Below are 27,701 nucleotides of genomic sequence, written 5' to 3' on the forward strand. Positions count from 1 at the left end.
CATTTTCATTATTTGTTTGCATTTATAAATACTTTAGACTAGGGGCTTTATGAGTTGTGTTGTCTTGTTCAATGTGATCCCCTTTGTGCTGCAGCTGACCACATGCAGCTACAGCTCACAATCCAAACATAATCTAAATTCTTTAAATAGGCTGTAGCACGCGTTACTCTCTTTTTGATTCCCTGCTTAAAGGGAATTCTTTCAGTTACTAAGTGCTATGCATAGCCTAATGAAGAAATGCGTCTCAGTATCTTGTCTCTGCAAAACGCTAGAGGTGTCGTACATGAATAGCCTAACAACTATCTGTGCCTATTGTTATGGAAGTTTCAATTTGGGGTAGTATATCTGAGAACTTCAGATGTCTGGTGTCTCTGGTGCAACTATGCTTATTTCAGATCTTTTCTTCCTCAGATTCCTTCCTTTCTCTTTTCATCAGGGTGGGGCTGAAAGTAGAGGTGCTTTTTCATTACAACACTCATGACATCCTTCTTTGTCTGCATTCATGTTTCGTCATAAATCCTACCAGTAATAGGACGTTTAAAGTGGGAACAATAGCTTGTTTAAAAGAACACGGACACAAGGGTGAATCTGACTCTTCCGTGTGTGTCAATCACAATAAGACATCTCCGAAGGATGCAAACATTACTTGTATTCTCACATTTCCTGCACAGCTATATATAACTCTACAACTGCAGGAAGTGTATTCCTATGTGATGAATGAGTTTGAAAGAATGGAGAAAATAAACATAAACATACAAATGTAAACATTTTACCAAAATATGGATTTTTTCTTCTTGTTGTTGTTGCCATTAACATGTCCATTGACTGAAGAGGTGCTATACAAAAGCACAAACTATCTTCCAAAGTGAGCAGTTGAATCAACTCCTCTCTTGCTAAAACACTTTGAACTGAAACTGCATATTATAACCTTCAAGAAGGTAGGATTTATTGCGGGACTGTTGCATTAAACTGCATAAATATTAGCTAGGGTACCTAATAAACTGCCAAAGGATATTGTCGTTTTGAGGGGTTTACTGAGAGACACCAGGCTTGAGTTCGTTGGGAACATTATTAAAGAAATACCCCCATCACAACACTAATTTCTCTATAATATTAAGGGACTTTTTTGGGAGGGTTATTTAGATGTATTTGTCTGTTTTGACCTCGGCCACCGGGAGCACTGTTACCCATACATTGTGTGTGCACCGTGGCGTCCCTGGATACCACCGACCGACGCGCTCCTCCACTGATCAGGAGCGACTGGCTCTGGGGGAACTGCGGGACAAATCGGCGCTTCAGCTGGTCTGCTCCTACACAGTCGGCGCATGACGACGACGACGATCATGGTGGTGTTGATGAACCGCAATAGAGTCGAGCATGGTGGATTAATTCTGCACCATGAATGACAGGTACCACAAGGCGGCCCGGGACGGCTACCTGGACCTGCTGAAGGAGGCAACTCGGAAGGATCTCAACGCGCCGGATGAAGATGGCATGACGCCGACGTTATGGGCTGCTTATCACGGCAACCTGGAGGCTCTGCGGCTGATCGCGGGGAGGGGGTGGGTAGAAAGCATTGGTAGCTATAGCCTATGACTTATTAGAGCATGTGAGCACTACTGTGTCAATTTTCAGGCATTATATTATTTTGGATGTTTAAACTATTTTAGAGCAAAAGTGGAGTATTTCAAAATGTTCCTTTCTTATTACAAACAAATGTCATTGTCAGATTGGGCAGAATAAGGCAACCAATGAAAAATGATCTTATTTATTGGAAATATTATTTCAATACTATAACTATGTTATAGCACTTTTTTTTTGCAGTTGAACCATACAAAGTTCAGCTACTAAAGAGAAGTCGAGAAACTTGCCCAAGATAATGACATAATTCATTTGTGATTACGAGAAAATAGTTTCATAAATTATTATTATTATCTTGGAAAAACAACATTTGTTATTTTGAAGATAATGACAAGTAACTTTTGATCTTGAGAAAATTAACTTAACTTAATAAGGTATTATGGGAAAACCTTGGCTGTTTAGGGTTTCTGTAGTTCACCTTTTACAGGATGAAGCAATGATTTGAGTTTTACATACATACATACATAGTGCAGGCACTGACCTACTGCTACTCAACACATTAACCTAAGATTAACATATTAACATAAGATGAGCACTTTCACCAAACAACCTGTTTGGTAACTATTCATTTGTACTATTTGGCCATGTCTGAAAAATGGTGTTGGGCAAGACTATATTTCAAGATAAAATATATTTCTGCACAAGATTTATAGCGGGCCAATATCCACTTAGAGACAGGGTTTTAGTTGCATCATATATTCTACATTTTAAAATGGGATATGAAGCTGTGTGAGATAAATTAATAGTTAAAGCTTTAAAATTGATTAATGAAAAGAACCCACATATTTTCATATCTTTACGATCGTCATCTGAATCTTTTATCTTTTTACCAATATGTCACAGCAGGAGATAGTTTGTCATTTTCAAAGCCACATAGGAGATTTGACTGTTTTAAATTGAACGCATTCATGGCATTTATAATAATGACACTGTTCAAGGTCAACTAATGACTGCGGCACCTCTCATGAAAGCACTTACATGAGTCATAGAGATATTACGACGGTTCATCATGTTCTGCAGTCCTGTATTCAGTGACAGTTTCTTCTGTATAACAGCTACATCTATGTCGGTCCATAAAAAGTCTTTAAAGACATACATTATACCTCGTTCTTAAATCATGAACTGTTATGTAAAAGCATTTCAGTTCTTTGTATTGATAGTTTATTGCTGAGAGTTATCATTATACAACTACCAATTTCATATCATCACAGGCAAAATAATATATTTTTTAAATCAAATTAATAGCAGATAACATCATGTTAGGAGACTGCTTCATGGTATAAATGCTGGCCTTACTTCAGCAAAGTGAACTAATGTGACATGTATTCATGAACAGCCCATTCCTCATCTTTTCTAGCTGACCTGGTTGACTTGTCAGCCAGAAGAATGGGCCCATTATGAAGCTGCTTAATTGAGTAAAGTTTGTGAGAGATTTACTGTAAAACACACTCCTGAACATTATTCATCAGTGGTCAATTTGTTAATGCAAAATATAATTGAGGACGCTTATTTTTACGCACAGGGAACAAAGTGTGGAAGGCTTCCAGTTGTGATAACACTAAATTACCTGTTTCCCACGGAATATGTGTAAACAAGGCTCTGGAGGCATTCAGCTGCCAAGGCCATATTATGTTTGTATTGATAGCAGAAAACATATAAACCCCTGATTGACACAAGGTACTAAAATTAAACATTAATAGCTGCCATAAAGTTTCACAGAGGCACCAAACTCGTGAGACCCGGGGAAATAATGTAGAGAAGTTTAACACTGCTAGACAATTTCATGGGAAAAATGCCATGCAGTGCTATATTTGGCAAGTATATTGCACTGGGCGGCCTGAAGTAACATCAAGCTGTCATAGGAAGTGAAGACGCAAACAGCCCATAATGTAATAAAGAACAGGGGAGGGATAAGTGGGCAGACCTAACACCGCTGCGGTCAGCATTTTACTGGGACAGACATAAATTATAACAGATTAAGCTGTCGTGTTAGATATGTTCTGCCTACAACGAGCATATTGGATAATCTGAGGGTGATAAATATTTCATCTAAAAATAAAAATTTAACACAGCTAATTGCTGTTTATCTTTTGACACCAGTTTATAGCATGTTATGTTCCTTTATGTATTTCAGCAAAGTAGCAGTGTAATTCCTTTGTTTGATCAATGTTGCTGTCCTTCATGCAGTCTGATGACAACCATTTCCATACGTTTGAACTCGAGCAACCTCTGATCCTACAGCTGCTTTCTGACCGTTTAAACCCAATCCTGTCCCGACAATAAAAAGAGCAAGGGGGCTGAAATCAGAGTGGGCTAATCGCTGCCCAGGTTGGGTCCAGCAGATCTGACACACATTCCCTGTGAAAACCTTACAACACAATCCATCAATAATACATTTGCTCTTCGATGGTAGCTTCACGTCCATCGTATCAAATATTCAGCAGTCTGTACGTGGCTACATTGGGAGACAGGGACAAGACATAATACATTTCAGTAATGTCATTTCAGGAGTTGTGACAACAACCAGATGAACTGAAAAATATAAATGCAGATTTGAAGGTAAAATTGTTTTACTAATATTTAGTTGTGGTGGCTACAAACACACTCTATATATATATATATATATATATATATATATAAATATATATATAGATAATGAATAAATCCTGTTTTCCTTTGAATATTATTATTAGTAAGCTACTTAATGGAATACAAACACATTTAAAATTTGAATAATTCACAAGCAAATGAGTTTTCATACTGTAGATTTATATACCAGAGGAAAGAAAAGTAAGAAAGCTCTGCACACACCTGTCCTCTACACCATCGAAACAGCTGTAATACTATATGTTTTGAATTGAGGATTTCAGGGTGATAACACCAGCCATGCACAGCAATGCTTTTTGAGTCAGGCGCAAACCTCTTCGGCCTCCCCTGAAACTGGATACAGGCAGTGTAGAAGTGTTGCTAGCAAGCCTGTGGTCATATTACAGACAAGGCAGCAACAGTGCAGCACACATAGAGGTAACCCTAAGGTCGTGGGCTGTCAGCCAAGGGTAAATGTTGCTTATAGTTTGAGTTATGGCCCCTTCATGATAGTAGTTTCCTTTTCGTTTTAATCAAACCATTCTATTTGCCAATTGGTCAAAGCCTTTAAAAAAATAATTAGTTGCCGACAGATGATCTATGGTTGGGTATCTGAAAGGGCAATGTGGTGTTTAAACTATACATTATTAAATAAGGCTCCATTAACAACCTACGGATGGCAGGTCAGTGCTGAAAACATAATCAAAATATCACATGCTTACTCATGAGTGAGTCATCTTAACAAAAGGCCAAAGACACAGCAGGTATCCATAACCTTACTAACACTCTGAACAAGAACTGAAAATATTTATGTAGTAAATCTGATACAAAGTGAAAATGCTGTATCTAACATCTTTCTTATGGCCCACAGAGGAAACCCTGACAAGTGTGACATATGGGGGAACACACCGCTCCACCTGGCAGCTGCCAATGGTCACCTCAACTGCCTTTTCTTCCTGGTGTCTTTCGGTGCCAACATATGGTGCCTGGACAACGATTACCATACGCCGTTGGACATGGCCGCCACAAAGAATCACATGGATTGCGTTCGCTACCTGGATACCATCGCCACCAAGCAGACAGGCCTCAACACGAAGCTAGTCGGCAAGATGAAGAACAGGGCGTTTCGCGATGCTGAGCGGAGAATCAAAGAGTGCGTGAAGATGCAGAAGAAACACCACAAACGCATGGAGCGAAGGTTTCATAAGGAGACTTCTGAAGCATCTGCATCAGACGTCATGAGCTTTTCCAGTTACACAAGCAGCTCTCTCAGCCACAAGCTGCACAACTTAAATGCTGCCACAGTCAGCGTGCCATATTCTCAGGTCAGGAGTTTTTATTTGTCTATTCTTAAAGGGCCATGTTTGTTTTATTTGCATTAATGCATGGTTGCATAGTTCAGGTTGCCAACTAGACCAAGTTTTCAAATGCCTCCTCTTAACAGCATAACATAACAAGAATAAGCTAAATGCTAATATGGTCACAGTGACAATACTAATAATTTACCTATAGTTTTTCACATGTTCATGCTAACATCCGCTAATTAGCACTACAAGTGATTATTACTAGTGTTGAATATTGTGAAATTACTGATGATTGTGTTAGAGGAAAAGTAAAGGGTATACCCAAGTTAATTCAATTCATCATCTGGGGACCAGGATGTCTGTTCAAAATTTCATTGCAATCCATACAATAGTTGTCAAGATGTCATTAAAAAAAACAAGAATGTCAACCTCTTGGTGGCGCCAGAGGGAAAGTGTCAGATCACCAAAGTCAGTAGGATTCATCTTCTGGGGACCATGAATGTCAGTACCAAATATCATGACAATCCATCCAGTAGTTGTTGAGATATTTCAGTGGTGGATCTACTGACCGACCATTGACATGAGCTGAAACAGGTGGCTATTGGAAAAGTAACAAAACAAATGTCTGTCTATCTCAAAGATTTGAAATTGGTTACCAGTAATGTTTGGAAAATCCTATTTTTTTATTTGTGATTTCGCCTAATTGCTGCATTTATGCATGTCCTGTTAGGCTACTCTCCACGCCACAAACCGAGGGAAGACAAAGATTCAGAGGAAGCTGGAGAAGAGGAAACAAGGAGATGGGACCTTTAAAATCTACGAGGATGGGAGGAAGAGTGTGCGCTCTCTCTCTGGACTTCAGCTGGGCAACGATGTCATGTTTGTCAAACAGGGGACTTACATCAACCCGAAAGACCGCGGACGCCGTAACGTTCGCGACATGTTCACCAGAGACAATTACGATGCCATTTCCCGTGCCATGAGCGAGCCGGACCTTCACGGGCCCGATGTGGACTACTCTGAGATCAGCACTGACTCAGGACATGATTCCCTGTTCAACAGGCCCGGGCTGGGCACCATGGTCTTTAGGAGGAACTATGTGAGTGGGGGGATGTTTGACCTTGGTGGTCGCGAAGAGAACAGTACGGACCGGTCAGGCAATAACGTGCGTTTACGCAGTCGGCTGCAGCAATACCCGAATGCCGATGAAGACAGCATCGGCAGTGCACGCAGTCTTCAGCAGAGGAACGTGGAGGAGCTGCCTTGGGAAGAAGTTGAATTAGGGTTGGACGATGATGATGAGGCTAACACGAGCCCTCTGGAGGTATTCCTTGCCACACAGAGCATGAGTGACTTTCTCTCCATATTCAAGAGGGAGAAGATTGACCTTGAAGCACTGTTGCTGTGTTCTGACCACGACCTGAAGAGCATCCACATCCCTTTAGGACCAAGGAAAAAGATCTTAGACGCCTGTAAGAGACGGCTGGAGACCATAGAGGATCCAGACTTCATCGAGGACACGCAACTGTGAGTGACGGAATTTTCACTTATGTAGTCCTTCCGTCAATATAGTATGAGGAAGTATTTTGGCATATAGTTTGTTATGTTGTCTTTGTACTCCAGCATGGATGATCTTCAGTAACAAACACAGCATCTTCTCTTGTCTTCATTCTGTCCTGCAGATAATACAAGTTGTGGCTCCTCCTACTGTGTGCTCATCCAGGCTTAAAGGTCAGTGGAGCATTGTGAATCTCATGTATGGCGAGGGAGGATGTAATGATTTACCTCTCCTGGTACCTCAGTCGTAACAAAGCATAAAGGACATTGTCAAGATGAATGTGTCAAGCAAGAAGAGATGAGTTTGAGACAAATTCTTTACAGGATTCTCTTTAACAGTGTCTTGTTAGCCTCAGGAGGATCCCTGCAAATGTATCTGTATTGTGGTTGTGTGGAGTCCCCTGCACTGCATGGCTGAACAAACTGAAAGACAATTATCAGAGTGTAGTCCTGTGTCTATTGCATGCCATGTGGCATTGTTAACAGAGAACTGATTGTGGGGCCGGTGTCCCCTGAATGTGTTTTCCCCTGTGGGGTAAATCCTACCACCTCATGTGCCTGCATTGCTCGTGCCTGTGCATTTGCTTAAAAGTGTCTTTTTTCATAAATACGTTTGACATTAACTTTATTGTAACTTTATTTCAATTACAACATTCTGAGCAACATTTTCACCCACAGCGACTCAACTGTTTCCTCACTCATATTTCATCTATGTACGTGTTTACATATGCAAAGCCATGTCAGTCCAAGTGTGGCTCATTAGCAATGCAGGCCAATTGTTCATTGAGATTACAGTTCTGAATTACTCTAGAATGTAAAAACACAGTATCTTTAGATATAAAGAATAAAACATTTTATAATACACAGTATAACATGTTGCAGTTCAATATTGTGAATGTTCAGTCTATACAGATGTATAAACCTTTGTGAACTCATGTCAGTCTTGACAATATGAAAGTCTTCCAACTGTTTGTATCCTGAGTAGTTTTTTAAAGTGTACATTGCATACGTTGATATTTACTATCTCAATGTTTTAACATTTAGGTGGATTTTAAATCGAAAATACTAATGTTTTAATCTGTAAATTAGATCCATACATTTTGTACTTTTGTACTCTTCTTACTAAATTTCATCGGCACAGTAGCTAAGATTTAATATATGCACCATAAACTGTAAGATGCGCTTTTATAATGCAGGGCAATAGCTACCATTAATGATGTTAAAGTTCAATCATAGTTTGTAACATATTGTAAAACCTTTTATATATAAATGTAAATATGCCTTTACTCTTTTTTCTTTTTTTTTTTTAATAAAAGGGGGTTAAGCAGTTTCCTCAGAAATTACCAACAGTAAATAGCAAATGTGTGTGTGTGTGTTTGTGTGTGTGTGTGTGTGTGTGTGTGTGTGTGTGTGTGTGTGTGTGTGTGTGTTGTCTGTCTGTCTGTCTGTGTGTGTTCGAGAGATTCACGCACGGAATGGAAAATACTTGTTTTGGCATCTTCAGCCATAATCCTCACATGCTGCTCACACACAAAAGACAAGCGTCTGTACTCCATGACACGAAAGCAGGAAGTTGTACAGCAGATAAATGGTGTTGCTGGAAGCTCCATGCCTCTTACATAACATTGTTACCAGAAGGAAACACTGTCAGACTCTCCCACATGGGTCCTTTAGCAGCACTAAAGTATACTATACATAGACTTTACTGATGTTTTTATTAATCCATTTGTGTTATTGGCAGCATAAACCAGACACAACTGTTTTTCTTATAACCATTGTTGTTGAATTAAACCTTTAAACCCAACTTTGCCCCTGAATGTAAAATCAGTAAATAAGCCAGGTCATTAACTCGGACAGGAATGAAAGAGAGGATGTTAATTTCCCTGCCTTGCTTTGTCATATTACAATCGTCATTTCCTGCATCTGTGTAATCTGCTGTGTCCTAAATTTAGTGAGGTTGGATACAGAACAAGGAGAAGAGTTAAACAAGGGAGGGGTGAAGAATGTGAATGCTTCAGCTTGCTGAGTATGGAATACCTCAGGCGTGGTTTTAAATTGTTTCCTTATGCACTCTGACGGTCTTTGGATTTCAGAAAAAGCAGAAAAAAAGCAGCCAAAAGTGTGTAGTGTAGCGTTGTGACCGCCTAAAGCTAAGCCAAATCAAGTTCAAGGTGACGAAAGGAACATTCTCAAACATGGCCACGCTCAGCAGTCATAATGAGGACAACTTGAAGGACAGTCAACACAACACAGACGTAAAGGAGGAACCGAGGGATCGTACCGCCGAGATGTCTGACATGCTGCTCCCACAAGATGTGTTGTGTGACTCCTGCATGGACAGCCCCAGCAAGGCCCTAAAATCATGCCTGACGTGTCTGGTTTCCTACTGCGAGGCCCATCTCAGACCCCATCTGGAGAATGCCAAATTTCAAAACCACCGTCTGGTAGATCCCCTCTACGACATCGACTGTCGGACTTGTGAGGCTCATCAACTTCCTCTCGAACGCTTCTGTCTGACGGACGGCTGCTGTTTGTGTCTGGACTGTGAGAGCCAGGAACACGAAGGGCACACGACTGCATCTGTGGCGGAGGCACGGACACAGATTGAGGTCTTGACAACACAACACACAGTACAATTTAGTCAACATAGAGCAACATTTAATATTGTGAAATGATCTTCTATATTTGCTATTTGTGTTTGTGTTTGCTATAATTATTTAAATTAATTCCCCTTTTAACATCTCAAAAGGACAAAATGTTAATTTAGGATATATAAGTATTGGCCTTTCATCTTTGCAGCATCTGTTGCAGTTATGTTTGTGCTGATTGCTTTGTACTGTAGACTGAGCTGCAGAAGAAACAAGAAGAGATCAGTCAGAGTGCCTCAGCAGCGGAGAAAGCAATTGGAAAGCTACAGAGCAACAATGACTTAATCAAGGTATGTTACATAGGCAAATATTACACCATAACACTGTAGATGTTTGTAATATAATGCACAATGATCTGGTTTTAATTCTCTGGCTCTTCAGTCTTCAGTGCAGGAGGTTTGTGTTCTTGTTGAACAGCAGTTCGCCAGGCTGCAGACAACCGTAGAGGAGGCCAGGAAAGGGGCGGTGGAGGTGCTGGAGGGAGAGCAGACACAGGCCCTGAGACAGGCAGAGGGCATCCAGACACATCTGGAGCAGAGGAGAACAGCAATGAGGAAAACTTTAGCTCAAATGAACAAACTGTCCAGGAGCAAGTCCGACATCGACTTTCTACAGGTGCAAAGATATCAAAGATATTTGAGATAATAATGAATAAGTCTCCTGACTCATATGATCTGGGATTAGCACAGGATGTTCTCTGAGACAAAGAGTTTATTTTGAACGCTGGTGTGTTGACAGTATACACAGAGCAGACATTTCATCTCGTCAGATCTGGATCAGGGATAAATCATGATACATGTTACTTTTGTTTCGCTTGTTCCAGGAGTACTCAGAGTGGAAGAAAGGAGTGGCAAGTGTAAGTCTGCCTAGTCCTCACATCAACCGCATGAACCATCTAACCTCTTATGTCCAAGTTGTGACTGGTGCTACGCAGGAGCTGTGTGACCTGATCCTCTCGTCATACAAGGAAAAACTGACATGTAAAAGTGGTGAGTGTAGATCGTATTTTAAACTTTACCTTAAATCTTCTGGCTTCTCATGGAGAAACAGCCTCAGATTGCCTTTTATTTATTGTATCTTGTTATTAGGAGTGTAAATCCCAAGTTTCATCACGATACCATATTGTATTCATTCTTTGGACATGATACCATATTTGCCTATATCACAAAGTCGATACAATTTCAATTCAATTCAGGGCCCTGCGATTAATACGAGACAATATCATATGCTGGATCAACACAATCAGTCACATTTATATCAACTCACAAAAGCAACTACAATATGAATATGAACATTTCATTACTGGGCTCTTCTCTTATTCTTACGTTGGTCTCATTTTGAACATGAGCATCTGCAGAATAATTCCATAATCGATATGTTATGATCCACTGAAGTTAGGCACGATACAAGATGAATACATTCTTGTTCTTGTTATCTTCAAAACCATCTTGACAGTAAGGGAGCTTGGAGGGATAATTGAGTGAGATTTAACTCTTCATTTGGGAGGGGAGAAGGAGACACACCTGGCAGAGGTTTGCATCTCTACTGAGTGAACTTTTCTCTAATTAGGCATCCCAGTGCACTGCCTCACCGAGCCACTGGCATAGTTATAGACATTTAGGCGTGTTTTTCATCTTTCTTTGCTCAGCTCCAACCTTTTTTTTTATCAGAACATTTAGTACATTGCTGAAATCCTCACGTCTTAAAATACCAAACGATCTCTCTGCACAATGATAAACTAGGTACTAAATCCCAGATGCCAGAATCTCAACCTTCATCCCTGCCTGATCCTGAGACGCGAGAGGACTTTTTGAAATGTAAATACACTTTTCAATATATTATGTCTGTGTTTTGTGTTTGTCGAATTGCACTATTTCAGTTGGCTTATGAAATATTCACAAACTATATATCCCCCGTATTGTAGACACGAGGAGTTTGACCTTTGACGCAGACACAACCCATCATTTCCTACGTGTAACGGAGCACGACAGAAAGCTGACCAACACCAGCCCCTGGCAGCACAGCTACCCAGACCACATCGGACGCTTCAAATATTGGCGACAAGCAATGACTTCAGACAGCCTTTACCTGGGGAGGCATTACATTGAAGCAGAGCTGAGTGGGGAGGGTGCACATGTCGGGGTCACGTACAAGAGCATCGATCGTAAGGGAGAGCAAAGCACCAGCTGCATCACGGGGAACGACTTTTCCTGGTGCATGGGAAGGAACAGCCGAGGGTTCTTTTCCTGGCACGCTGGTGTGGAGACGCCCTTGGATGTTACTGATATCACAACAATTGGCTTATATGTCGACTTTCACAGAGGCTCTGTGTCTTTCTATGATGTAACCAGTCCTATGAGGCTGCTCCACAAGTACACAGCTGATTTCATTGAGCCCTTATATGTTACAGCCTGGCTGTCAAAGAAAGACAATGTCATTTCTCTGGTTTATGCTAAATGAGGCAACAAATGTTCATCTGCCTTCACTGTAAGCTTGTAAAAGAAAACATAGTGCCTTATAAATGTTTATTAAGGTTACATAAAAAGGTGTATACATTTATGATACAAATGGAGGATTTTTTCACATACATGTCATTGAAGGATAAATTTACTACCATCTAGTGGTAACTATGCAACATGAACGTAAGAAACCTGTGCAGCAGTTAGGAATGTTACTGCAGCTTTATTGCTCTTGAATGTGATATGGATGAGGGAAATAAAGGACACAAATGCCTGCCAACAATTATTTTATTTGTCTTACAGATTAATTTGCTGAATCATTATAAAGCTATAAGAAGATTTATTGTTCATGAAGGGTCTGTAAAATCATCAAGTTAATCAAAAGCACTTTGGAAATCATTAATATCTTTAAGGTTCACTGTAGTCAACTTCAGGCACTTAAATCAGTTTCATTCTCATCATAAACTGGATTACTAAAGTGTACACCTGTCTGAGTCATGGAGATTGAATTATTTGTTTCAGTCGCATACAGTCCAGGAACATTAGACAGTATGCTTGGATTGTTAAAAATGGGATTATCAAAGCCGTGGTCAAGAGGCCCACCAAGGTCTTCAACATCCCTGCTTCTCTTAAAGCTGCTCAGAGACGGCAACGAAGGCAGCGATGATGGCATTTGAACAACCCCCTTACGAATCAGGAAAACCACAATGATTATAAGTGTAATCACAATCAAAACTCCAAACACAACTCCAACCACCATCCCAGTATTTCCTCCAGTCTGATCGCTGCTGCTCCCAGAGGAGGCTTGAAATTCAGCATCGGTGATTCCCAGGTTGGAGCCATGAGATTGGGCATCCTTCACTATGTCCCGGGCCAGATCTTCTGACTGTGTTCCCTCCTCTCCGTCCAGGATAACCACCTGGATCTCAGGTGAGGTACCAAAAGGGCCGATCCCCATCAACCGCTGTGACTTGAAGACTTTGGACATGCCCAGCTGAATGGATTTGTATTGTGGGAGGATGAGAAATATGTGACGTATTCGTTGCCTGTAAGTTTGCAGGTTGAAACCGGTGGCATACCGGATGGTGACAATGGCCCCACAAACTTCACAGCAGTGTCCTACAGGAAGGAGAGGGTTCTTACAGCTCAGAGAGGCACATGTTACAGTGTTACAGATCCGCTGACGGTTTCCAGAATTCCCACAGTCACAGCCAGAAAGATCCCCACACTCTTGGTTTCTAAGAGTGACGGCAGAGGATCCGTGAAACTGCAGCAGGCCTGAACGTGAGATGAGATACCAGGAGAACTCAGAACTGCTTTCAAACTTCTTTCCCAGCACAGACACAGATTTGACAGGAACGCTAGACTGGCTGGAGCTGGTGTCCACCCTGAATGAGGAGCGAGCTTTAAAAACCACATCGTCATGCTGACAAGGGACACTCTCCTCGTGGACTGAGAATAAGAAGTTTCCAAGCTGCAGGTCCTCCAGAGTTGCAGCTGCCTGCCACAGTGCTGGGTTAAACCACTGAAGAGACTCTGAATCTTTGAACTTTGTCGTAACACCCGCTCCACAGCCCGGATCTTTACCGGTCACAACATGAAACCCAGCCCCTGAATTCAGGATGAACTCTCCACCTAACTGGCAGCCTCATCTCCTGCACAGCATGCATGGTTCTCCACGAACACAGACACTTTTCTCTGGGCAGGAAACCAAACTATGTCATTGCCACATGGAACATCTTTTTTGTCCCAGTTGGTCTTATTCTCATAGTTGGTGTCAGGAATCCACTGTTTGTGCAGGGCATCCGCTGCCCCGACAAGACAGAAGAAGAGAAGGAGCATGTCCGGCGTTTTCAGCATCCTGAAGTTTGTGACAGACTGAGAGAACATTAGGTGACCTTTGTTACCAAACTTGTGACTAACACATGAGTGCACACACATTACCAGTAAAGTTGATGAGCTCTGAACTACATCAACCTGCTCAAGCAGCTGATCTGTAAAATATTTACATTTTCTGCAACAACAGGCCTGCTTTATGTTTTTTTCCCTGGTTTAGCTTATGTAACATCAGAATATCTTCATTTATCTTACACTTGTGAACAATAAAAAAAAATGTTTTGAGCGGTTGTTATCCAGATATGGGCATTTTTCTGTCTTTTCTCCTGATCGGGCATTCACCAGTTTGAAGGGACTAAAAGGAATTATTCAGGACAGTCTGCTCAGACACTTCAGCCCCTCAGTTCACTTTGGAGTGAACTTTGCTGAAGTACTGTTCAATATATCTTTACTATACTAATGGTCAAAATCTCAAACTATTATTAAGTTTTGTACAGAGACATGCCGAGGCATTCAAAGGAAGCAAGTGTGTTAATAATTTAGCTCTTGACATTAAAAGTAATATGAAATCCAATTAAGTTATAGATATAAAACTGAATAAAATATGAAATATTGAAACTTTAAATTTAAGTTTAAATTAAAGATTGTCTGTCTCACGCATTAATAATGTCATTGAGTTGGCTTATAAATTAGCGAGAGCCACTTCATCGTGTATGTGTATTAATAATGTTGGTGTTTAATGAAAATAGTTATGAATGTGTTGCTCTTACTATTGCTTTCGTTACAGTATCATAAAGGGAAGCAAACGGCTTTGTTGTATTTGTAAACTATGTTTTGGATTGTCAATGTCTGAGTCAGCACGAGCAGGGTTTCAATCATCATATAAAACATTATTCCTGCTTTTTGGTACAGGTACCAGCATTATGCATGAAAAATAAAAACACACATACACCCGCATTGCACATACATGTCCCCTGAGGCAGTGTCTCACTTGCGCCACAGTCTCGTGCTATTGCCGTTGCCGTTCTCGTGCCTTTGCCGTTGATAATTAATTGTCGGACTGTGGGTGCGGGGCGAGACCATAACTAATCATCTGAAAGTAATCACACTTGTTTTTCTTCATTTAGGCTACAGCGCCTCGTGGTGCGTCATTTTTGTTTGTGCAATCTCACCTGCAGGGAGAGGAACGGTGGTCCACTTATTTATTGTTTTACATCTCGAGGCGTGGTTCCTTTAATCTCCGTATGCATTGCATCTTTGATACGATATAACCAGGTCTAAGTGTCCTGCCTTTTTTTGTGCCGTAGCCTAAAGTCTCCACTTCGTGAAGAATATACATGGAAACTGTAGCTCAACAGATGTTCCAGACCTGCAACAAACTTTTCTCTAGGTACATTTTTTTGGTGATGTATTTTCACTCAGGCGCATCTTTGATCAGCTGTGCAGGCATTCTAGATTCAGTAGCCTATCCCTGAAATCTGTCAATGAGTCTGGGGCCAAGCTGATGTAGACTACTATACGAATACACTATTACGTCTAGTACTATGTTAACTTGCAAGACACAGTCCCTGGCCACTTGTTGTGGAATATCTATACAATTTGAATGCAATCTATGTGGTTTATCCTGTACACACGACATCTATTGCACGTCTGTCCGTCCTGGGAGAGGGATCCCTCCTCAGTTGCTCTCCCTGAGGTTTCTTCCATTTTTTCCCCTTTATGTTTGGGGTTTCTTTTAGGAAGTTTTTCCTTGTGCGATGTGAGGGTCTAAGGACAGAGGATGTCGTAACCTGTACAGTCTGTAAAGCACACTGAGACAAATGTATAATTTGTGATATTGGGCTATACAAATAAATTTGATTTGATTTGATTTGAATCAAATACAACATATCTGCCATACATTATCATGAGAAATACTATCTTAAAAATGAAAAGTGTGTTTAAATGGTACACAACTGAGTTTTTAAGGCCCCTTTTCAGCTGGTAACCTTAACAGAATGGGTTTATTGTTTTTCTGAGACCCTTCATTACTTTTTGTAGAAAAACGCCAAATTATGTCTTGGAGGCCCATCCATCCAACATTGAGACGGCAGCACAGATGGACAACATCCAACATTTGACCAGTCCTTCCCATACTCCCAGTGTGGAGGCTGTTGGAGCGAGTGTTCACCATGTGGAGGCGGTGATGGAGAGGGCCCACCATGGTGGTGGATGGCTCCTGTCTGGCATCATTTGCATCAACATCCTGATCCTGGGCTGTGCTTTGGTCAGCGGCAGTGCCTTCAACACCGTGGCCATTACTGCTGTGCACAGGCAAATCTTCTTCATCATTCTCCTCCTCCTCACGATGATGTGGATGCTGTTCTACACAGTCTTCACCTCTCGAAAGGATCAAGCTGTCTTGTTCAAAGATAGCCATGCGGGGCCTGCGTGGCTCCGAGGTCAGTTCTTTCTGGGTTTCAGTTTTAGATTATGGAATCTCAATCCAAGGCCTAATCACTTTTTAATGTTTATATTTCAGCGACTTCTGCTGTTTGGACTTCTCAGTCTCCTCATGGACATCTTCAAGATTGTCACCTATGTGGGCTACCTTCACTGTGACTCTACTGTTAAAGTTGTTTTTCCTGTCGTGCAAGCTGTATTTCTGTTTGTTCAGGTTGTTGCATTTTAAAAAGGCTACACTAACGCATTGCAAGAACCTGCTGTCTGTGGATGAGTTGGGAAAACTTAACAAAACCTGTCTGTTTTTAGACGTACTTCCTGTGGATTCACGTAAAGGACTGTGTGCAGCTACACACCAATTGTACACGGTAAATGATTTCCTTTACTCACTAGAAAATCTACCTTTTTTATTTTTTTTGCTACTCATGTTTTCACTCTTCCAGGTGTGGGCTTACTCTTACACTTTCAACTAACCTGGTGGTGTGGATGGCAGCTGTAACTGAGGAATCCATTCACCAGACTGACATTCCTGATCTAAATGTCAATGTCTCATACAAGATGTACAGAGGTATTTAGATTTTCCTTTTTTGTTCTATTCTAATCTGATTTATTCATGGATCATTAAGAGAAAAATAACTCAACTTCCCATTACAGCCAGCTATGTTGATAAGTGTAACTGCAGTCACTCGGTGTGCAACACCTTCAAAGAGGCCTTCTACTACCTGTACCCCTTCCACATAGAATACAGCCTCTTTGCTTCAGCTATGGCCTACGTCATGTGCAAAAACATTGGTCGGCTTGTGGAGGATCGCAGTCCCCACATGGTCAAGTTCCATCCAAAGGATGTGTGCTTGGGACCTTTGACAGGAATACTCCTGGTGGTGGCTGGACTTGTAACATTCATAGTGTACGAGATGGACATACTAACTGAGGATGGGAAAAAAATAAACAAGGCCCTGCTGATTAATTTCATCATGAATATAGTGATAGTGAGCATGATGTCGGTCTCCACTGTGATTTGCTGTATCGTCTACAGGTTGGACCACAGGGAGCATGTATCGGAGAAAAACCCCACTCGTAGCCTGGATGTGGTGCTGCTGGTGGGAGCCTCCATGGGACAGTTCATCATTAGCTATTTCACCATCGTGGCGGTGGTGGCGACAGGAGCCAGAGGGTACCTGAACGCCCTCAACCTGTCCTGGGCCATGCTGACTGTGCTCCAGCTCGGCCTGCAGAACTACTTTATCATCGAAGTAACAAACACAAACGCCCACGTCTTCCAGGAACATCCAGAGATGGACGTTCCTGGAAGACGTGGGCGTTTGTGTGCAGAGCCGCTTCCTGCATCGCGTGTAAGGGCTCCCGATGGAGGCCTTTGATGAGCATTGTTCAGGAAAATCCAGTCACTTCCTGACTTCAAAAAAAAAAAAATATGCTTATGATCAGTTATGTTATCATTACTTTTTGTATTGGTTGACCACCAATATGGGATGTCCAAAAGGGGTTGCAATACACATTACACAAGGGCCATGAGATTAACAGCATCATGATGCAATAAAAACTAAATCTGTTCTAAGAGACCAAATCATTTTTTTTGACATTTTATTGTGAAATATTAGATACCCTTGAGGTCTCTAAAAACGATTCAAAGTTAGAAATAATCACTCGAGATATATATATATATATATATATATATATATATATATATATATATATATATATATATATATATATATATATATATATATATATATATATATATATATATATATATATAGTGATTATTTCTAACTTTGAATCGTTTTTAGAGACCTCAAGGGTATCTAATATTTCACAATAAAATGTCAAAAAAAATGATTTAGTTTTTATTGCATCATGATGCTGTTAATCTCATGGCCCTTGTGTAATGTGTATTGCAACCCCTTTTGGACATCCCATATTGGTGGTCAACCAATACAAAAAGTAATGATAACATAACTGATCATAAGCAAAGCTGCATGATGCTAAGAAACAGCAGTATTTGTATAGAACTCCAAATTATGTATTAGTGTAGAGAGATTTCTGGAAAAAGTGTCAGCTGGCTTTTAATTGTGACATAAATGTGCTCCATGAAGTCAAACATGTAACTGATTGCTTGCTGGAGAGGGACATAGTGCCATCTAGTGATCATGTTGTAAAAGGGGCAGCCTTCACTTCAAATATGGACAAAGTAAAGACAATAGCTGTGCAATTAATATGGATGGTTAATAAGTATTGATTGACAACTTGATTTACTGTTTTGATGAGGAGCCTCTCTCTTCACAAAGAGCATTTAAACCAAAGAGCATTCACCATTAAAGCACAGAGTTCAGTAATGCAACAAACACAGAATTCACAGATGCATATCAATATATATTTTCAGGATAATTTACGTAAAATACAATTTTCAACATCAAGCATAGTAAGCATAGCCAACCAGATCCAAACATGAACCTGGTCATATACATAAAAACATACAATCTGTATAATTGTCTCTGAAATCCTGTAGTTACATTTTTCACATAAACTACAACATATTAAGACAACTTGTAAGGAGTGCACTTTAAAGCATGGCAATTACAACAAATAACGTGAAACACCAATATTGCCGTCCAGGATATGTTACAAGCCTTTGTTGGAAAGCATATCTTTATATAACAAGGTCTGACTGCAAAGTTTAACATTATTTCCTCTTTCACTTCTATGCTGCCAAGAAAAGAGCCATGGCCTTCAGGAAATTCTCTAGACATTCTATGGTCTTGAGGTCTTAAGAAATGTACAAACACGGTTGTTCATGGAGAATATTGATATCAATTATCAATATCTTAATCTAAAAAGGTATCTCTACCTTGTCTGAATGACTCTCCTACCAAACGCTTGTGGTGAATGCATTGTGATGAGAATTAGGGAGGCAAGTTAAACACTGAGGTTTACCAGGAAACCATCAGATAACGAAGGGAGGAGGAACCCTGGAGTTGGAACAGTCCCATTTTTAGTCTTCTGAACTACATCCTCTGAATCTCAAAAAGGCGGACATCAGTGTCATACCAGATAGGAGGGTCCACATTGCTAGAAAAACAGAATAAGGTGTTTAGCGTTAGTCAGTGCGGATAGCAACCGTTTCATAATGCTCAGCTCTTGTGGTTGACTCACCGCAAGTAGACAACACCCCACATGTAGGTGCGAAACCACATAGCAGTGCCTGCGTTGGCTTGATACTTTCTGATGAGGATGGGGTGAGGAACTGGCAGCAGGCCCACTAATGTGCCATGCTGGAGAAACTTCAGGATCTCTGATTCATCTGTCAGACCCCTACAGTCAAACATGCGAGTACACTTATTAAAAAAAGGTTTAAGATTTCAAAAGATATCGATTTTTTTTACATGACGACCAAAGAGGAAATGTTTACATACTTGTCGATGCAGATCTTCTCCACCTGGGGAACTAGTACTTGTAGAAGTCGCATGATAGTCTGCAGGGGTAGTTTACATTTCCAGGAGAGCACCTGGGACAAAAAAATTAAATAAGGTAAATCCAGATTAGTTACACATTCTGCCAAAGATCTTAAGAGGCTGAGGGCAGAGGAAGTTACTGACCCATTCTGGCGTGGCAGCCCAAAACGATGTCGAAGACGCACTTGACAAACGTCTCCTCTCCATTTCTGCTTCAGTGTAGAAAACATCCTGATAATGTGATTAAATAAATGTATTAACATGCATATGCTTTTAAACAAAGATATGCACACAAAAACACAAACTTACTTCATTGTCTCGGCCGGAGTTGGACTCGGTGTCACTGGTCCCGACGACTGCACTTTGGTCTGAGGGGGGTGGTTGTGCGGATCCTGGCTTTGGAACTGACACCATGGTGCCATCCTCCGACACCTGGGACTTCTCAGTCAGTTTATCAATGGCTGCAGGAAACCATGAAACACAGGAAACCGATCACTATTTACAGGATAAGTCTGGTGATTTTATAAATTATTTATACGAATGAAAAGTATTGTCTGTGTGTGCAAAACATGATACACTGTAGCGTGTTTCTCTATCTATGCCATAGAGCTCCACAAACAGTGTGCCACACCGTTGCACTCTGTGACATGTTTATTCTTTATGATGGACATGGGCACTGTATTATATTCTGAGTCAATTCTAAGCTTTCTTGCTGCTAGTGCAACAAATCCACAGCTGAAAATAGTCCAATTAGTATCTGTTTGAGTAACTACCTATATTCTTTCTCCAAATCTAACAATACATTTGCTAGTCCTCTTGGATAATCATAGTTCTCTTCAGGTGCTTAATTTACCGTATGCTAACATGTTAGCTTGCGCACAGTACATACACCCACCCCACAGTCAAGACATAGTAGTCAGTTTCCTTAAACTATGAAAGTAAAGTTGACCAATGATCCAGTTTAACATAGTACGCATTACCTGGTATAGCGACCAGACTGGTCTTCAGTGTACCAGGCTCTGCTGCCACAGCAGGGTGAGAGCCCTCCATGGACTACAGTCTCCTGAGAGCTAGTGCGGGAAATGACATCCGGAGACTTCTTCCTCCTCTGCAAGCCCTTCTGGATGGAAGCAGGATCAGTGGGCAGGTTGGCCAACTGGTGGAACACGTTGCGTTTGCGGATTATGGCGTACACCAGGTTGCAGTTTCCTGGAGGTGAGAGAAGGAGGGACAGATTTACTTTATGAGCAAATGTGTAACAAGGTTTCTTCTAATACCTTGATCTTGACAACAAGACCAAAAAAGCTTTTCAAATCCATACAAGTCCAATATTCTGTAACATGTTAGCTTCCTCTTACCGTCAAACTGGTACTGGATAATATTGTTGAAAGCCTCGAGAAGGAAGAACACAAGGTGATGGTTCTGGGCTACAGAGAACAAGAACCAGCTAGTGGAGAAGGCCTCCAGCAGGTGGAGCAGTTTATTGGCTGCCACCATGGACAGGCTCTTCAAATAGGGAGACACTGCACAATGAGAAATGTTAAGAATATGATTGTGTAATTAAAAAAGCAAAACTATAACAATTTGGAAGAAAAAGTGGCATCTATTTCTTATGTGATGATAAAACGTTTAAGTAATTGGTGTTGCAAATAAAATGTGTGCGTTGCCAGACAGATGGCGCCAAAGCAATTCACCATTTACAACAATGGTGAGTAGGCAGTCAAACAGAGGTTGGAGACGCTGGTGGCCTGTGGTGATAATCTTGTGAAAAACCTACAAAAAGAAACACAGTGACAGCTGTGAGCATTAACTGTAACTTAATTTGGCAGCAATAAAGAACATGTCAGGTGATTTAATGTAGTACACTCACCACTATAAGCAGGTCAGCATGAGTCCCCGTGAACACTGGGATGTCCATAGGCACATGGACGGAGTAGGGCTTATTCAAGCGCACTCCAAAGTTTCTCTCCCCACTCAGCAACAGCAAAATGAACACACCAATGTGCATGAGTCCAACACGGGCTGCAGCCATAAAACATATCAGAAGTTAATAAACGTGTATGTAGCGGAGGTTTGTCGGGTGCAAGGAAAAACTGAAAACACTGGGACGAGACTCACACTGGTCAGCCCTGGCATCATTCAGGTAGAAGAGTATAGGAACCAGAATATCCAGCACATCACTACTCTTCAGGACAAAAAACAGGAACTTCTGTCATGGGAGCACAAAGGGGATTTTGTTGAATAAAAGCACAGGCTCTTAAATCGAAGAAACTTTTCATTTTAGTTCTTTGTTCCAACCTTGTTGAAGTCACAAAGCTTCCAGAAAAGCACCAACAGCTCTTGATGGAACTGGATCTTCTTGGTAGAGTTAGGCAGGTAAGTCTGAGTCAGAGGGTTGGTCAGCAGACGAGCTAGGCCCTTCAGTACAAAGTCAAAGTCCTGCCAATGGAGAGACATAAGGCGTGCTTTGGACATCTTTACAGGGAATATCTTTATGTATTTTATAGAAATGATAATCGTCATACCTCCTCTCTGTGGATCCTGGACAAATAATTCACAAACAGATTTTCAGGGCCTGCAGTCTGAACAAAGATACAATAGATGTATTTAGTATTATTTTAATAGAGGTCTTACAGTCATCGGATTGATTTCTTTGAGTTGGTCTTGGTGTCGTACCTCTTGTTCCTCCATGCTGGAAGGGGAGGGCGGCCGGTGGGCAACCCCTCCGTCATGCTCCAGCGTCACAATGAGGATCTGTACAGCCTGCTCCACCAGCTGCTCCCGGTAGTCGGAGAACAGCAGGTGGTTGTATGGGATGCCATAGCCCACCGGATCATAGGCACACACCACATTCAGCAGAGAGGTGAACAGAGGCAGAGCATGTCTCGGGAAACAGACATGAAGAACATGTTAGAGAATGTGCAAGAATTTACCCATGCAAAACGTTTTTTTTTAATGAAAACTATAATATACTGTCATTTGTATGTAATGAAGTCCACATGCATGTGCGCAAAATATCTACATTTATATAAAATAGTGTGGAAGCACAAAGACACCTGAGCTGGAAAATTCTTAACTTTGGAAATAATACTTTGACAAAAAAATGAAGATATTAACTCAAGGAGCTCAACTTGACCATGGCGTGTGGTTGAAAGCTCTGAAAAAGTGGATCTTAGACCACATTGTTTAACATTTCAAACATTAACTCTTGCATTCTCTGCCATGGCTCAATTCTGCTTACATGTAGTCTATTTATTCACATTAATGTAAACTCACTTAAGGTTTTACTTCTTGTGGCATTTAGAAAGTCTGGTAAAAAAAACTCACTTGACAGTTGGATGGATGCACATCATCGCATGTGTTTGTCCATACATTTGTGGTTGTGTCTACATCGGCCCATTACCTGTTTTCTGTGGAGCAGAAGAATGTCACCCAAGGGTTGAGGACATTGTTGTCCGTAGAAGAAGGCAGGTACATGGACTCAGAGAAGCAGGTCAGTAACAATCTCAGCAACTCTGTCCTGAAGAGGATCCGTGAAAAAAGCATAAAGGTCACCCACGTAAAAATGAGCAAGTAAAGCCTGTTAGTGCTACAGATGCTGCCAAACCGGCTGACTCACCTATTCAGATCATGGATGTAGTTGAGAGGGGGGGATTGTGCAAAGCCCACCCCTGCCTCCCAGATGTATTCACAGCTGTCTATAGACTGCATGTTCTCTACTGAGTCCTGGGTGGAGTTACAAAAAACATTCAGATTATTATTATTTTAATCATAGTGCAGATTCACATTTCTCAGATTATTTGTTCAATCACAATTGCAAATTGTTGTCTATACTTGCCCTCAAACCCAAAGGACATATGAGGGTGTTTAATTATGAACTATTGTTAAGGTTAAGGTTAGAGAACTAAAACATCCAGGTTATTGAAAGATTGCTGTCAACAGTTGGTAAGAAATGATATGTGCACTCCTGCTTCACCACAGCCGGCACAATGTAACTTCTATCCTTACTTAATCACCTCTTCCTGCTTTGGCACGATCAGTAAACAGACAGTGCTGTCATTCTTCTTTTTTTTTTTTTTTAAAGGTCTCACTATTCTGAACTTAGAAGCTGTAACTGAGCGCATTTTCCTATGATTTGAGGTTTAGATGGGCAAAAGTAGAACTGGTGAAATAATGAGCCCAGTATACTACAGGGAAGTTTAAACCCCTAAAGAGCATTCACTGTAAACAAAGTTGCAGTCTGACGTGCAACATTCCTTTCTTGCTCAATAATAAGGAATTCTTCCTGGTGAGAATGACAATCACGATCTTTCTATGTTAGTCTTTACAGAAACTAGACTGACTGGTTGGTTGAGCAACATTAGGCCAGAAGAGGAGGAAACAGTGCTCAAATAAATATCTTTAGTGATCACAATGGAACATGTTAACCATGTTCCAGCTATTGTCATAATGTGTGATAATTAAGTTTGCCTGATGGTGATGAGGTGAGAATATTGGACACTCACGGGGCCTCTCCTATGGCTGTGAACCGTGAAGTCAGGGCAGAAGAGGAGGTCAGCGATCGCCAGGAGCAGCGACTCGGCCAGAGGTCGAGCTCCATCGTCATCCTCCAGCTCATCTGTCTGGAAAGGATGGACATATGTATGAGTCTAGATCCAGATGATGAAGATTATTCTCTAGCATTCATTGAAAGTAAATGGTAAACATTGGAAAAAGTGTTCATGGCTTGGACGAAATGGCTCAGCACAGCTGCTACTTCCTGCTTTACAAGGAAAAGGTCATATATACCTCCTTACAACTGGAATGAGGAAACACATTTAGCTGAAGTAAAGGATATGTACTCATAAAAAGAACGGGCTGATAACCTATAATGCTTATATTACAATGTATTGTAAAACTGGAGTGATGAAGCATCTTATAATCCCGATGAGAACATTGTATTCTTTGTAACTGATCGATCATATTTTTAGTAAACAACAACATCTTGTTTTCAAAGTAAGATTGTGGAAACGACAGCGACACTGTCTGATAAAAGGTTTTAAGATGGAGTGCCGTGGTAGACGAAGGGTTACAGCACATGCCACATAACCACAGCGTGCCTGGTGTGAATCTGCCTGGGGACCTTTGTTGCATGTCATGCCCCTGTCTCTCACCCTTGTGTCCTATCTGATGTCGAATAAATGCAAAAATGATCAAAAACATAACAAATAAAAAAAAGTGTTTAGAGTGATTAAAAGACCTGTCGTGAGGCTTTCACCTCCTTTCCTGTGTCCACTCACCCCAGCCCGCCCAGCACCGGGCACTGTTGACCAGAAGAATCCTCTCCAGTCCTGATCCTCAAAGATGTAGGGAAGGATGCGGCTCAGGATGCGAGTGCAGTTCAGGATCACCTGCTTCTCCCTCTCTGTGGGGCAACCAGACTCTGCACCCTGCACCAGCTTCTCCACAGCCTAAGGTCACACGAAACAGAGAGGGAGGTATGGACACATCTAGTGAGCCATGCACACTGCACTTCACACAGAAAAAGCCTGATATAGCTTTTTTATTCAATTGTATTAATCCAATTTGCTAAAACCCCATTGGTTCCTATTGTTTTACTGTTGGTTCTTAGTGGGTTAATAGTTACCCAGCCAACATGCACAGTACCATAACAAACACCATAGTTTCTTAGACTTGTTGTTCCATAGAAAATGTTGGTAAAAATGTTTCAACATAAAAATATTTGTAAATACAAATGCTTTGATGAGGATGAGAACCTTTACAGTGAGTATACACTTGTAAAAATCTCATACGGTCAACTGGACCCTAATACATTGTTAATTCAAGTATGCGTATACTTGTTATCATTTACACTGGGAGGTACACTGGATAACTACATGATATGGGGACATATGTTGTTGTTATGGGCCCTTAAAAAATGTTTACTTTTGAAAATGATTCATTATCTAAATTTAATCAGCAACATGTTGCAGTCTGTCTTTAAAATAGGTAACAAACCCCTTTGAATCAGCTCAGCTTCAAGGGTTCTCGTCTCCTCCTCTTTATTTAATTAGGCAGTAAGTATGTCTGTTTTGTTTCTGATAGGCGGCTTCAAACGGAAGCTGCTACCAAGAGACGGGAAGCGAAGGGAAAGGAAGGGAGAGTTGACTCACTAATTCCCACATCTGAGAGCATGAGGCAGTGCCTTGCTGACAGACTGTGCTGGGCTCTAACAAACAACATTATTCCATGATGTAGACTCAAAGCAAGGAGTATCCCTGTGCAATCTCATCTCATAAACAAGTTTGTATTACACAGATGCATTAGCAGTTCACACAGTGTGTACCTTATAGCAGAGGGTTGCTAAATTGGAGGGGGACTCCTCTCGAACAGCTCTTATCTCTGCAGCTGGCACCAGTGCAAAAACATCCTGGACCGTGGTGGTGGTGTCTGCCCAGAACTGGTCCCAAAAGGCATCATCTGTGGCTTCCACTGGCTGTAGAAAATATGTTTACTTTTCAATTCCCATATATATATGAGCCAAATGGAGCATTTTATGTCAGGGATATTTGAAAAAAACAATTGCCTGATTGATCTTGCAGTGCACTAACAATAATGTGGCCATTTTCATCATAATGCATCATTGTTTGGTCTTGATTATATAGCCCGTCCAAGGCCTACGTAATGGCAATGTAAACACAACCTCTATTCCAGCAGCAGTGAGGAAACATTATCTGGCACAATGGTCTAAGCACAGTCCACCTGCCGCATCTGCAAACGTGGCCATTGCCAGACTACGTCATCAGTTTTGATTTAGCAACGCCATCGTTAAATTGTATTATCACAAATAAACAGCCTGAATAAATCTTGTAATCTGCATCGAAGAGTGAATCAACCATAATTTATTCCATGACAAATACGACATATTTGGAGTACAGTGCATTCAGTTTTTTTACATCGACCTTATAAACATTTTGATTATGCAATATAAATGAATGTGAGTTTGCATGCGTCTACATAATATGCTACGTGTTATCGCATCTTCTCGGTGATGCTCTCCGACGCGCTCAGCGGCACACTATCTCTCTATATAATCCCTTATTCAGATGTATGGAAGCGCATATACCTGTGTTTTGGTTGTCAACTGGATCACTGCTTTCCTGAAGTTCAGTTTTGAGTCGGTGCTGCCCATTGCGATTATTTCCCTTTATAATAACAGGACCGCTGCTGCTGAGGATCCCTATTAATCTCACCTCCGTCCTTCGCTTGAGTCATTGGCGGAGGCGTTTTTTTGTTTTACTCTATTGGCTGGCTGAACCTTCTGCAGGGTGTAACTTCCGGGTTGTGAAGATGTCAACAATTGAGTCAGATTGGATGATTTATCTCCATCAGTGCATTTGTTAACTGATACAGCCTATAGCCTACAACAATTTCATGTTTCTAATGTCCTCAGGCTGGAAATTGTTCCATACTCCTATAAACTATTATAACATAGGAACACTGGTTTAACTGGGAGATGGGCTGCAATCATTCCTTCTGTTGAATTGTAGATCTGTTTTTTATTGAAAATACAGTGCGGTCATTTCAACCGTTAAAGCAATAATTACATTCAGCTGCAATGTGTTGAACCGTTGAATTGTAAACAGCGACATCTTTTGGGGAATTTAACATTGTGTCAGACCCATAGGCCAATATTATTCAATTACTGTGTCTGATTAAGACACATTCATTTTTATAGCAGAAACGAACTAATATACTCATGGTAATTAACTAACTTCA

General features: G+C 41.0%; 5 protein-coding genes across 6 annotated transcripts; 3 read left to right on the forward strand and 2 right to left on the reverse strand.

The window, feature by feature from the left end:
- Positions 1-1,265: 1,265 nt before the first annotated feature.
- ush1ga (Usher syndrome 1Ga (autosomal recessive)) lies at positions 1,266-8,442 on the forward strand. Of its 2 annotated transcripts, XM_029437919.1 has the most exons (4): positions 1,266-1,562; positions 5,099-5,552; positions 6,262-7,058; positions 7,214-8,442. In XM_029437919.1, exons 1-4 carry the CDS (start codon positions 1,399-1,401, stop codon positions 7,215-7,217), a joined length of 1,419 nt encoding a protein of 472 aa, XP_029293779.1. In that variant the 5' UTR covers positions 1,266-1,398; the 3' UTR covers positions 7,218-8,442. The 2 variants fall into 2 exon arrangements, with proteins under 2 accessions (XP_029293779.1, XP_029293778.1); XM_029437918.1 differs by lacking the exon at positions 7,214-8,442 and having other exon boundaries at positions 6,262-7,062.
- Positions 8,443-9,036: 594 nt separating this feature from the next.
- Positions 9,037-12,702, forward strand: LOC115012879 (tripartite motif-containing protein 16-like). Its single transcript, XM_029438749.1, has 6 exons — positions 9,037-9,697; positions 9,931-10,026; positions 10,118-10,351; positions 10,560-10,725; positions 11,479-11,553; positions 11,661-12,702. The coding sequence occupies exons 1-6, from the start codon at positions 9,284-9,286 to the stop codon at positions 12,194-12,196; spliced, it is 1,521 nt and encodes a 506-aa protein (XP_029294609.1). The 5' UTR covers positions 9,037-9,283; the 3' UTR covers positions 12,197-12,702.
- On the reverse strand, positions 12,557-14,055 carry amn (amnion associated transmembrane protein). Its single transcript, XM_029436997.1, is given in 3 exon segments — positions 12,557-13,831; positions 13,833-13,868; positions 13,870-14,055. Coding segments are annotated over 3 exon segments (1,428 nt in total). The 3' UTR covers positions 12,557-12,625.
- Positions 14,056-15,260: 1,205 nt separating this feature from the next.
- On the forward strand, positions 15,261-17,852 carry LOC115011772 (proton channel OTOP2-like). Its single transcript, XM_029436998.1, has 6 exons — positions 15,261-15,421; positions 16,072-16,473; positions 16,552-16,687; positions 16,783-16,841; positions 16,917-17,041; positions 17,128-17,852. The coding sequence occupies exons 1-6, from the start codon at positions 15,369-15,371 to the stop codon at positions 17,850-17,852; spliced, it is 1,500 nt and encodes a 499-aa protein (XP_029292858.1). The 5' UTR covers positions 15,261-15,368.
- Positions 17,853-18,843: 991 nt separating this feature from the next.
- hid1a (HID1 domain containing a) lies at positions 18,844-27,399 on the reverse strand. The gene is given in 20 exon segments (XM_029438647.1): positions 18,844-19,560; positions 19,645-19,803; positions 19,905-19,996; positions 20,088-20,174; positions 20,253-20,404; positions 20,924-20,996; positions 20,998-21,152; positions 21,302-21,466; positions 21,638-21,716; positions 21,814-21,965; positions 22,062-22,152; positions 22,242-22,382; positions 22,469-22,525; positions 22,620-22,827; positions 23,347-23,463; positions 23,563-23,669; positions 24,449-24,565; positions 25,223-25,393; positions 26,269-26,418; positions 27,049-27,399. Coding segments are annotated over 20 exon segments (2,403 nt in total). The 5' UTR covers positions 27,115-27,399; the 3' UTR covers positions 18,844-19,496.
- Between the last annotated feature and the right edge of the window lie 302 nt (positions 27,400-27,701).

Source organism: Cottoperca gobio, chromosome 8 (genome assembly GCF_900634415.1).
Source record: "Cottoperca gobio chromosome 8, fCotGob3.1, whole genome shotgun sequence".
NCBI lineage: Eukaryota > Metazoa > Chordata > Actinopteri > Perciformes > Bovichtidae > Cottoperca > Cottoperca gobio.

Excerpts from the sequence above, each read along its gene's own strand:
- LOC115012879 (XM_029438749.1), top strand. The coding sequence starts at position 9,284 with ATGGCCACGCTCAGCAGTCATAATGAGGACAACTTGAAGGACAGTCAA. Across the intron at positions 10,027-10,117 it reads GCAACAATGACTTAATCAAG|TCTTCAGTGCAGGAGGTTTG; the intron begins GTATGTTACATA and ends CTGGCTCTTCAG. Across the intron at positions 11,554-11,660 it reads GCGAGAGGACTTTTTGAAAT|ACACGAGGAGTTTGACCTTT; the intron begins GTAAATACACTT and ends CCCGTATTGTAG.
- ush1ga (XM_029437919.1), top strand. The coding sequence starts at position 1,399 with ATGAATGACAGGTACCACAAGGCGGCCCGGGACGGCTACCTGGACCTG. Across the intron at positions 1,563-5,098 it reads CGGCTGATCGCGGGGAGGGG|AGGAAACCCTGACAAGTGTG; the intron begins GTGGGTAGAAAG and ends TATGGCCCACAG. Across the intron at positions 5,553-6,261 it reads TCAGCGTGCCATATTCTCAG|GCTACTCTCCACGCCACAAA; the intron begins GTCAGGAGTTTT and ends ATGTCCTGTTAG.
- LOC115011772 (XM_029436998.1), top strand. The coding sequence starts at position 15,369 with ATGGAAACTGTAGCTCAACAGATGTTCCAGACCTGCAACAAACTTTTC. Across the intron at positions 16,474-16,551 it reads GGGCCTGCGTGGCTCCGAGG|GCGACTTCTGCTGTTTGGAC; the intron begins TCAGTTCTTTCT and ends GTTTATATTTCA. Across the intron at positions 16,688-16,782 it reads CTGTATTTCTGTTTGTTCAG|ACGTACTTCCTGTGGATTCA; the intron begins GTTGTTGCATTT and ends GTCTGTTTTTAG.